This window comes from Brachycentrus maculatus, unplaced genomic scaffold (assembly GCF_059751285.1).
Source record: "Brachycentrus maculatus isolate JH-2025_06_01 unplaced genomic scaffold, ASM5975128v1 h1tg000092l, whole genome shotgun sequence".
NCBI classification, from domain to species: domain Eukaryota; kingdom Metazoa; phylum Arthropoda; class Insecta; order Trichoptera; family Brachycentridae; genus Brachycentrus; species Brachycentrus maculatus.
This window is the reverse complement of record NW_028280846.1, coordinates 100,001-113,077: the sequence shown is the minus strand read 5'-3', so window position 1 is coordinate 113,077 and position 13,077 is coordinate 100,001. Positions and strand designations below refer to the sequence as shown.

At 30.8% G+C, this 13,077-nt stretch overlaps 1 protein-coding gene across 1 annotated transcript in view; it reads left to right on the top strand.

Annotated features, from left to right (window-relative positions):
* Positions 1–415: 415 nt before the first annotated feature.
* Positions 416–13,077, top strand: part of LOC148310494 (BCL11 transcription factor A-like) — a 99,369-nt gene continuing 86,707 nt past the window's right edge. The window contains exon 1 of the mRNA XM_088258330.1: positions 416–1,259. Within this exon, the coding sequence (XP_088114456.1) occupies positions 1,223–1,259 (37 nt within the window). The 5' untranslated portion in view covers positions 416–1,222. The remainder of the gene's footprint in view (positions 1,260–13,077) is intronic.

Genomic DNA, 13,077 nt, shown 5'->3' with positions numbered 1-13,077 from the left:
TACCCGTCTCCCTCCTTCCCTTTGTCGACCATTCTGCTAGAGAGAAACATCCGATCTCATCCCCGGTCATACGTGATACACACATTCATACTCGGGAAATCTACAGATGAGCGTGCGAACCGGCGCTTAGGCCTTTCTTCACGCGAGGCGATTGTTCTCGCGCTCTTTCCACTTGGCGGATCGCATATGGCCGTCTCGCTCGCGCGGGGAAATCGCCGGTAGGTCGGCTAACCTTTGGCCATCTTCGGACGTCGCGGAGCCGCGGCGCCGACCGACGGCGGAAGCTGCCGAGCGGCGTGCGAGCGAGACGGCCGGCGGCGACTGCGCACAACCGCGAGGGGGGCGACAAGGACGGGGATAGAGCGATACTAGGCACGATGGACAGACAGTGGCCCGCGGACAGACCGCGCGGTACAGCGGCCGCGTGTGGACGGACTCCGCCGAACTTTGCCGGACCGAGCCGACGATTGCCGGACTTTGCCGAACGCAAGAAAAGCGCTCTCGGAAAACACCCGCTACCCCGAGTGACCAACGTGGACAAGACTACCCGTCTACAAAACATGCCAATAATTTCCGTTCATCAAAATATTATTTTACTAAAACACAATTTTTTTTTAAAGTGATTTTATTTTTTTCTGACTGTCAACAAAAGCTCGTGTGCATCAACAATATTTTTAAAGTGAAGTGTGACTTTTAAGTTTTTAAGTGACGTTCGTGAATAATGGTTATAACACGATATAGAAATGTCAATAACAATGTTTATCAGATACGGTACTTGTGAATGATAAGATAGTTTATCACTAATCTGTATCCCTTTGGCAATATTGGCCGCAAATATTAATTGACGTTTATAAACGGACATTTATAACGGTCAAAATATTTAATTATAAATAGTTTTATATTTAAATGAAAAATATATAAACTTATCAAAATGAAGAATTTCGCAAAACGTCGGAAAAGATAAACTTTAAAAAAGTTGACAAAACAAAACCGTTGAAATAATGACGATTGTGCGGTTTATATAAAATACCTTTATGTAGAGACATTTTCAGAATGACATGTAAACAAAAGTTGAACTTTTCAGTGGTGAAGTGGATGGCGAACTAATAGATTACTCATTTCAGTAGACTTTGGGACTTTTTAGTGGCCTGAAACTGAAAGGGTTTGTGAATTTAACATTCCTGAAAATTAACCGCGAGTGTTTGGAACCAATCCATCCAAGATGCGAATCAAAATGCCAGCTGTCAGAATTGCGCAAGGTTTGTGAATATTTTTTTAACATTAAAAAAACAAACTACCCTAGATTGAAAATTTACCTTTCAATTGTTTTATCATTGTTTATTTTTGTAATTAAGTAAATTTTCATTAAAAGAGAGAATTCATCATAAAAAATAAGTATTTGAATACAAACCGGTCTTGTTACACTAATTTTTTTTAAAAAATCAGATTTTTTCTTAAGAAAAAAATCATTGTAAAAGTAAATAAACTGTAACAGTGTGTTAGAGGCATGATTTTAAAAATATTTATGGAATGAAAATACCACTGAATATCATTAATTTGTTTTGCAAAAACATATGCAAGAAATTGTTCTAAGTAGGTATTTAAAAATTCGGCAACCCATTTTTCGTTTAGAGTTTGTGTTTATTTTTAAATGAAATAAAAATAGCAATAAAATTAGGAATATAAAGCTTTTTCTATTTTTATCCAGAGATGATTATTTACCAATAAAAAAGTATTTTAAAAATCGGTAATCTGAGGAAAAACAATACATTAAATAGTAAGAAGATAACTTAAAAAATGAATAAAATCAAAGTTTAAAATTTTTGATGAAATATGTATTCTTTCCGTGTTTAATTTTACCACCCCGTAATATTAAGCTTAATTTCGGCGATTTATGAATTGAATTCAGTTAAAATTCTTTGATGTTTATCATTATTAATTTATATCGCTGAGTTTTTATTAAGTTCTCAAAAATTCATTTAAAAATAACACCAAAATACGATACCAAAATTGTTATTGACTTTATTTTTATTTGAAAATTTTCAACATTTTGAGTGTGTCCAAATACTTGTTCACAAAATCTGGATTATCTCCAATTACAGGAGTTATTTCCATATTCTTCTTCATCTTTGATGAGATGTCAAAAAATAATATGAAAATTTTCATATTTAAAGTTAATTGTTGCTTCTGTTATGTATTTAAATCACGAATAATTTGAATGTTATTAATATATGAATACTTGTTTAAGTAGTCATTTAAACACTTTAACCAAAAAAATCGTTTAAAGAACTGTAACATCACAAAAGTGTAAATTTTTTAATATACCACTAGGTATCTAGTATCAAATACGCAAAATATGTTGTTAACGTTTTCTAGAATATCGACAAAACAATTTAACTGTAGAAAAAACGATCAAGCTAATTTTCCTGGAATACCTAACTACTAGTTACAAAGTTTTATGAACACATTTATTACCAACTAACTTTTTATGCAGATACCTACATGTATTTATTTTTAATGGTAATTTAATGGTTATTTTAATGTCAATAAAACGAAACTTTTTGACGCGAATGAAAGACATTGATTTAAAAGTAAAATTCAACAAAAATTCATGTATATGTTGTTTAATTTAAATACCGATTGTAAATATTGTACTAAGTGGAACTACAGTTTTTGAATATTTTTTACAGTTGACACAAAAAAACTGTGTCAAATTAATCATATTTTTATACCTACTCGCATCTACTTCTACATCTAGTCCCATTATTATATCGAAATAAGAAAGTTAGGTATCAAAGAGAATATTACAATATTTTAAATTTATTTTCCTATAAAAACGTCGATTATTTTATTGAAATGAAAATGTTTTTTTCACCTAATGTGTTACCAATCATTTTTCGATGAATTTATTGGTCGATAATGTAGTGGAGAATATTATGTAAAGAAACGTCGGCGATTTTATCTTAATGGCAATATGCCGTTATTCTATATTGAATAATATAAAAACATATTCAAATTTATTATAATGTGCGTGCTGTATATGTCCAAGTCTGTATTATACCTGTAAATTAGCAGTAAGTATGTTTATCTAACGTGAAAACAGTCCTGGGTTCGATTCCCGATTAAAACAACAAATAGTTCTATTTAAAAAAATCTATGATGACGTTGTTTGAAAATAATACGGGAGGCATCGAAACACGAGTTACATTGGATTTACTAAGTAAAATTTAAATTAAAAAGGGTTATACGAGTAAATTAATGTGTACAAAGTGACTGGTGAATCAATGAATGAAGAACTAATGATGTTACCTTAAAGGTGTCTCAACTTATTATGAAACATGTATCGTTCTACCCTTTTTTTAAGAAAGAAGATGAAAATTTGAGCATTTTAGGGCTTGCGATCTGGCATTTGAACCATTGTGTCACCTTTGAATTGACATCTCATCCACAGGGTGATTATTCCAGTGTCCGATATAATAAATGATACTAATATCCATAATATATTCCCATGTACCGTCATTTGAAATATACAAATGTGTTTCATCAATAATAAAATACTTAGAGTAATGCTGGGAACAGAGTGAATGGTGCACTAAAATCAGTTTTAGCAAATAAAAATCTATCAGCGGAAGCTAAACTGGCAGTACACAATGGAGTTCTGGTTCCAACCCTTATGTATGGAAGCGAAGCATGGAGTTGGCAAAAGAAGGATGAAAGCAGACTGAATGCATTCGAAATGCGATCCCTCAGACGAATGTGTGGCAAAACGATGTTTGATAGATGTTCGAATGATGAAATAAGGAAAGAATGTAAGGCTGAGATAAGCATTATCGATAAAATTAAGAAAGGTGTGTTGAGATGGTTTGGACATGTGGAGCGTATGAGTGAAGAAAGAACGGTTAAACAAATTTATGGGGCGAATGTAGTTGGAAAAAGAAGCAGAGGACGACCGAGGAAAACTTGGCACAATCAGGTATGTCAAATACTTGAAAGCGGCCGGGTCAGGAGTCGTAATAATCGTCGGGTATGTATGAGGAGATGCATGAATGTAGAAGAGGCAAAGAATGTTTGCAAAGACAGAGTGGTGTGGCGTTCGATTATCTCTGCCTACCCCTGCTGGGAAGCGGCGTGATGGTTAGTTAGTTAGTTAGTTAGAGTAATGCAATTTTATTGCTAATTTTCATCAATATGTGTAGAAAGAAAAAAAAACATAATATTTCTGTAAATAATAAATTTTATCTTAAGTTTTTCTCTAAAAAGTAGGATTGTCGGTTAGTTTCATTATAACCAAGACTATCCTCAAACTGACAATTTAATGTCCACTATCGGTCGTAAATTATGTCCGTTAAAGGCCACACTCGAATATTAATAGAGATATTCATCATTATAATAAGACAAGTTGTATGGATTTAATATTTCTAGATTCCTAGAAGCTTTCATATTTTTATCTGCAGAATATCGGTCAAGCAAACACGTTTTAACACATATGCATGCATTAATATTCGCAGATACGTTCGCGTCCAGAGGAAATGTTATATTGAATCAATAAAAACTTACATAAAAAAATAGTATGGACAAGAGTATTTTTTTGCCTTCATTTTACGCATAATTTTATTTATACTGTAAATTAATGCACAATTTATAATTCCACTGATTTTTCAAGATGAAACAGCTATCCCAAAAGTAAATGAATTCTGTGAAATGTTTATATGAATAAAAATGATAACTGCATTTTGAAAGTAAAAGCCAAATCAAAGAATTATGTAAACATATATTTTATCTTATTTTTTGACATCTCATCAAAGATGAAGAAGAATATGGAAGTCTGGGCATTTACGGGGCTGACGACCGTCATCGGCTGGTTTAAGTGGCCACTTTACACACGTGTAACATTCACCAATTCTACCCATTATTGACAACCACACTACTCAAATTCTTGGAAGTTCTATATATATGAACCAATTTAGAAACCTTGTTCTTGAATCACTAGAACTTCACTATGACGATGACGATGACGGTCGTCAGCCCCGTAAATGCCCAGACTTCCATATTCTTCTTCATCTTTGATGAGATGTCAAAAAATAATATGAAAATAACTCCTGTAATTGGAGATAATCCAGATTTTGTGAACAAGTATTTGGACACACTCAAAATGTTGTATATATTTTATCGTCTTTTTTTGACTTGTATCCAATCCAGAAACAGTTTTTGCCGCTTTAATGGCAATTATCACAGTGCCCTGTGCACCATTATATGTAGTCGATACGTGAAATTGAAATATGTACTTATAATACAATGCCATAAGTACTTAATTTTGCGACAGACGCAGAGATCTAGCTTATTAAGAACATTATACAACAAATATTTTCGTATGTTATCCCGAGATTTCTAACCATTACTCCTCCATTTCCTTACTCACATAGCAGTAAACTCTTCAATCTGATCTTACGCTATGTTATAACATAACTAACGCATCGTTGTGATGACGGCCAAATAATTCTGTAAAAACCTGAAACGTCACCTAAAGGTATTATGGACACAGAATGGCATAATTTCCTTAAAAATAATAATTATCAAATTCCTTCAACCCTTATCCATACCAAATAGTGTATAGAGCACTGTATCGTAAAGAAACAGTTTTATCTTAATCGTTAAATACATGAAAGAAGGGTCACTAGCCTTCGCTTAATAGTAAGATTATGTAAATATTATAGTATAGATATCACTAATGTTTATTTCAACCCTCCTGATAATCGAACCTGAGACTTTACACGCTGTAGCCAAACGTGCTGACCACTATACTACGACGAATAAACAATAAAACAACCGTGAATAGAAGAAGACCGAAGAAAACTTGGGATGATCAAATATTTCAAATACATTATGCTTCATGGTTCAGAATAATCGGCGGGTATGTATGAGGAGATGCATGAATATAGAAGAGGCGAAAATTGTTTGGAACGACAAATTGGTGTGGCGTTCTATTCTCTGTTAGCAAGTTAGTTAAATATTATTATATTTTTTAAGGTATATAGGTCGTTCAATTGTAATTCTTAGTATATACATACACATATATTTTCCTTTCTTTGGTATTAGAGAAAAGAAATAATGTTTTTTTTGTCATTTTTTTATTTCAATTTCTCTTGTTAACTTTCTACCATTTAAAACAAGAGGCTCTTTTATCAAAAGTGTAATTTAATTTCATCCGTAATGTAGGTGGACCAAACAAATCTCTTTTGATTCTGTTCGTCACCACATTCTCACGATATTCTAAGGTCCAAAATCTCTAAAACACTGTCACAAAACGAATAATTAATGAGGCTTCTACGGCGTATAAAAAAGCTTTCAGTGATTGTTTGTTACTCCGTTTGCTTTGGACACATCTCCTCGCAGACAATGGAAATGATTTGCAGCTTATATACGTCAACGTTTATTTTGGACGTTCAACTTGACTCTTGGACTATCTTGCGGCTAATTCACGGCCATGTTACCATATTTTCAACAAAAAGTACAGAATAAAAATTCCGTTTTATCGTATAATATTATATATGTATGAGTTTAAATCAAAGAAAAAACTAGATAAAACGTAAAGTTTTTAGTGAAGGTAGGTATACTTGCGTAAGAAGAACAATGTTGGGAATTATAATTATTTGAAATAAAAAGAAAAATGTATTTAAAGTTTATCAAAGTACTTCATCATCTACGTCAGAATACGATAATGGAAGATTTGAATATCAAAAAAAGCAAGGTAATAAAAATAAAATAAAAACACTTAAACATTCAACACTGAAACTGTTTTATTTTTCCATAAATTTATTCCGCAGTCATTTTTATTTTATTTTTCCATTAATTGATTCTAGAGTCACTTTGCGGTAATAACTGCATATTTTTAATTTAAGTTTTACTTGGTGAAAACTACTATATCTTAAAATTTATTATTACTAGTGTTACTAGGGTCTTAGATTCGATTCAGGGGGACAAAGGGTGTTTTTTCCCAGTTTTATTTATTTTATATCACTACATAACTTTAACGCAGGACAGATTACCGTAATTTCATGTAATTAACGAAATACTTTATTAAACAAAATAACATTCCGTCAATCTCCTGGTATGGATGAGGATAAAAAATGTCTACAAAATAAATGCTCGTTAAAACATCTTCTTTTTTTTGACATCTCAATAGATGAAGAAGAATGTGGAAGTCTGGGCATTTACGGGGCTTACGACCGTCATGGGCTGGTTAAAATGTTCGCTTTACACACGTGTAACATTCACCAATTCAACCCATGATTGACAAATATGGATGTCTGGACATATTAAATTAAATTAAATTAAATTTCTTCCTTCAATTATTTAAATCATTAAGTACCATCGTAAATAATGCAATGATGTTTGTAAGTATAAATTATGACTGTGCTAATGATAAAATGTAGAATAAATTTCTTCATTAAATAATTGCATTCAATGTAAAAAGATAACTTTGTCGCTATCAGTTGTAAAATGAAACCTATATTCTTATCAATCTTTGGTGGAAATAAGGTTTTTGTTCATAGTTATTTAGTATAAAAATATTACTAATCCACTTCCTTGACAAGAGATATATTAATAGTGATAATATCAGTGATTTTAACAAGTATCTTGATTGAGCACACGTAAAACCTATATTTTTCATCATAATGATGTATTAAAAATACAATTGAAAAAAAACAGTATTTTCATCATTTATCCACTTCCTTGATATATATTATTTGAATAGTGATAAAATCAGTAGGTTTGTACGTATATCGATAAAGCACATGTGCTAAAATTTATTTGATTTCTTCAATACATTTGGATGTACGCAAATTCCACACCTCAAAAAAAAAAGTTTAGTTGTCAATCATGGGTAGAATGGTGAATGTTACATCAATGTAAAGTGATCATTTAACCAGCCTATGATAAGTAGTAAGCTATTTTAATACCCAGACTTTCATATTCCTCTTCATCTTCATATATTGAGAAGTCAAAAAAGTAATATTAAACTATTGAAATTCATTTTTTTGCATTTTTGAGAAAATATTTTTTAGCAGTGTATCCGTCGGATAAAGTGAAAAAAGAACTGGGTTCAGCTAAGCATGCCAAACAACCTTTCCAAATAGTTGTTTGGACAAGGGCGTCGGGGGGTGAAATGGTCAGTGGCCGAGAACGCTTATGCAAGTCCGAAATCATTAACAACCCTTCTTTAGGGCGGCTGGCCTATTCAATTCATTGCAGTGGCGGCTCAAAACGCAAACATAAAAAAGTGTCAAGTAATCATACCATCTCCATAATATAATTTCCTTTTCCATATCAGACAAATCGTTAACGTTTTTATCAATTTTGTCATAAACCTCGTCCATAGTAATACAGTAGACATTTCTAAAATAAATATTGATAAAAAACTTTACAAATCGTAGCCAGTTGAATGACATCATTTAACTGATTTTAAACCTAACTAAATAAATGTGTCAAAATAAAGAAAAAAGTTATATGCAGTATGTATTAAATTATTTAATGTAATATGTACGGACATTAGTTGGAAATTTATTCTGCAGTCACTTTGTGTTGCAGAACGGTGTTTGAAAATGAAGTGGAATGCATCACAACACGTGTTACAATTGATTTTAAGAATAAACTGAAAACAAAATAAAAGTGATTTCTTCTCTGATTTCACGAGCTCTAATCCTTATTAAATTTATAAATCTTTAAAGAGTGATATGGGAACGTATTCAAAGAGATATATTTTTTTTAATATTCCATGTTACATAAACAATTATATTTATATTTGTTTCTAAATAATAAGAGGCTTGCACGAGCCTTGCAAGCTCTCAGCAGCCTATCCCTGCCTATATAAACGATTATAAAACCTCTTTCGATATATTTTCATTTTATACACCTTCTAAATATCGCCCACAATTCCCCACTTAAATAAAATAATAGCCAAGAAAGAAGTATTATATTTCTCTAGAATTTTTCCGTACTTATTTTTTTTTCCATAAAACGTGTGTTTGCTTCGACTACACCACTGTTGGCTCTACAAAGGGCTTATTCACAAATCCACCCACCGTTTGAATAGTTTGCTTGGTCAATATTATCTACCCCGTCCCATTTGAGTGGCTCATTCAGTCCAGGGCTGTATGGGTAGCGGGTAGTTCGTTGTCGGCCTCGCGTGCACCGCAGATGGGGAAAAATTGGCTACGCTTTGGCATTTTTTAATCGTAGGTACTTGCGTAAAGTGTTGGAGTCGAGATTTCGATTTTAACTAGAAAAAAATTAAAAATCATTTAAAATATTTTGATTATTTAAAAAAATATTAAACACTTGTAATAAACCACTCAAGGAGTTTTATTTTATTATACACGACTAATTTCGAAAACTAACAGATGGTTTTATCTACAGGTGAAAACTAAAACATAAGTTTTAATTTTCACATCTTATTTCTTCATTTTAAAATCCACAGGTGAAAATTAAAACATTAGTTTTAATTTTCATCCCTAGATGAAAACATCTGTTAGTTTTCGAAACTAGTCGTGTAAAATAAAATAACACTCATTAAGTAGTTTATTACAAGTGTGTATTTAAAAAAAAATGTAATTCTACAATGTTAATGCCGAATCAATAAATAATATAAAAATATGTCGGGCTGTGGTCCCGTGGTTAGTGTCACGGACTCTTAAGTCAGTTTCTCGGTTTGAACTCACTCTACCACCATTTGATACCTATTTCTAATAATGAGACGCTTAGGCTCACAAAAATAGTATGAAATTGAAGAATTATTATTAATAGTAAGAATACAAATATTTATCTTTTTTTTTATAATATAATAAAAAAAAATCCACATCACACTTTATTTATTATAAAGACCTCACATACAAATTAAAGAGTTTCTGCTCAATAAAAAAAAAAATTATTTCATCTCACCATAGATGTCTGTAGTGAATTCAAGCACTTTGTATCGAATTTAAAGAAGTTCCAAGAATTTGAGTAGTGTGGTTCTCAATCACGGGTAGAATTGGCGAATGTTACACGTGTGCAAATTGATCACTTACACCAGCCTATTACGGTCGTCAGCCCCATAAATGCCCAGACTTCCATATTCTTCTTTATCTTTGATGATATGTCGAAAAATAATATTAATTTATTGTCACTTCTTCTGTTTACAAAACCGGTTTTTATTTTCTTATATCCAAATGTAATATTTTTATCAATTCAAAATTAAAATTCACCCTTCATTTGTGAAACTAGACCAATTTTAATTTTTTTGTACAATTTTTTCATCACTTAAATCTGTAAACCATTCACACGAAATCGAATAAAATAAACTCTCTGTAATTTTAATAAAAGAAAAAGACTCCGTTTAAAACAACAGCATTTAAAATTATCTCAATTATAGACAGAAGGTAGAATTTTAATGATGAAAAGTTATTAAATGAAAACTATTTTGAATTGATAAATTTTTATTTGAAATAATTTGGAAGATAGATTAAAAGCAGAAAATATTTCATATCTATAAACATATTTTTCACTCTAATATTTATTCAATATAACACTGGACTGGTACCTGAAGCGGAGGGCTGATCACCTTTCCTTCACGTGTTGAGGATCAAGATAATACTGTTTATATTATGTCGTGCCCTATGCACCAATAGGGTGCGGATAAGGGTTTGTGGAAGAAGAGGAAGATTAAAACATAAAATATTTATGTATAATAATAAAACAACCGTATAGTTTTTTTTTCAAATATATTTTATTTGAACTGTAACCGGGTTTCGTCGATAACGACAGCATCAGACTGGTAGGTGACTTGACAAAAATGTTATATACAATTCAAGATAGGGGATAAAATACTATGATTTAATGTAAATATTTCTGGCAAAATTAATTTAAATCGGTGTATTACAATATAATAATAATAACATGTAGGGAAAGGGTTTTAAGTATGATGTCATATATTTTTACTATGATAATGGATTTTTGTATGTAAACTTTAATAAAATAAGGGTAAATATGGAATCGTTGGTTGACTACACCCTCTACTACACATTTGTATGTGAAAGTCTTGTGTTCTCTGAAATACATATTTTTCTGGAAGTTAGTTCTTATCGACATAACATTTAAGAAACAATAAAAAAATATAAAAGTTAAAAAAAAACTTGAGGTAATCTAGAAAAATTAAAAACATGTAAAGCAATCAATAAAGACTTACCCATAATAAATAACCAACTAAATTTAACCTCGAGTCCACTTTTGAAGATATTCCCACTGTGATTCATTTGTCTTCTTCTCTCTTTCAAAAATGTTATTTTTATACAAATGGCAAATCGCAATAATTTTATTTTAATGACCTAACGATGGAAGGATTTTCCGAAACCGGTAGTCACGAATAAGTGTTTATAAAAGTAGTATCACACAAAGTAAACAATGGATGATAAGGAGAGTGTTTTATTACCTTACCACAAAGTTATCAATGCTTTTGATATACAAAATATATATGTATTTTATAATGATCAAGTAATCATAGTTAATAAAGATTTGTATTTACAATAAAACGTTTATTGAATTGTCTATGCCTGTATAAAGTATATTACATGGGGATAGACAATGACGCACCTTCGGTGTAAAGTTAATTTGATTATCCTCTTGTTTGTATATCTTTCAACACATCCTTTGTCGGCATTTTCTTTAGCTGTGCCATAAAATTCATATGCACTCTCTTATTGACAGAAGTAATCACATATATTTCGCAACACGCCATTCGAACACCATGAAATTGTAACAGAATAACGTATAAATTCTCTACTCTCAATTCTTAGATCTTATGGTTTGAGGTAAAGGTTTATACATATACAAATAAAAATAGTACATTATTTTTAATTTTTGACATCTCAATATAGATGAAGAGGCATATGGAAGTCTGGGTTATTACAGGGCTCATGACTTGTAATAGGCTGTTTAAGTGATCACTTTACACTCTTGCCAAATTCACAATTCTACCCATGAGAGACAAATAGTAGTTTTACTAATCAAAGCTTATTGAAAATAAAAATATATTCTTTTTAAAATATATTCCAACATGTGCTTTTAATTGTTCAAATAAAATAAACCAATTTCTCTTTTTTGTAATCTTTATAAAAAAATACAAAATAATATTAATTATTAAAAAATCAATAAGTATGCTAAAAATATGTAGGTATACGCACAAAACATATAAATTTTATCATATTCAATTTATGGATTTAATTTCTTCGTTGGTTTTTTTTTTATCTGGTACTTAAATCGCAAAGAACCCAAGGAACATATTTTTTTATATAATAATTCTGATAATTTTATAATCTCCTTATCAGGGTTTTTTTGTAATGGTCACTACTGATAAACAATCGCAGATCGAATTTCATTTAAAACAAAATTATTTTACACCTTATTTTGATACTAAGGTACTGTTTGTTATCTGGAATCGTCGAAGATATTTATAATTAGAGCTATTGTGTAAGAAACGAATAAATAGTAATAAATGTAAAAAAATATTTAATAATAATTAATTATACACAAAAATCAAATGGAAGAAGTAAAATAAATAAAGAGTTTTAGAATTTCCACGGCTTGTAACCTGACTTCAGCCAGCTTAAGAAATTTAAAAAATATACTCACTTTATGATATTTTCATTTGAAAAACATAAAAAATAAATTTCTTATAAAATTACTATAAACTAAATTATAACTTAAATACATTGTCGACCGTTTTCGACGCAAAAAAACTCAAGAATTTTTGTCCGAAAAACAGATTTACTATTTGAATATACAAAGACTATAAATAAGAATGGAGCTAGGAAGAAATAAAACATATGTGTCGCCTACTTTCGAAATCCGCCAGTTCCATGTTGGACGATTTTACAAAAAATGCAAAACTCTCCGGGTAGCATTTATGTTTCAAGAGAAGATTTGTCTTATCTTATCTTTAGATAAAATATTATGAAATAGAGAATTTTCCCATTTTTTTTAATTTTTCAGTATTTAAAAAAAACACGAGACACAAACCGATAATGAATTATGATAGGATGA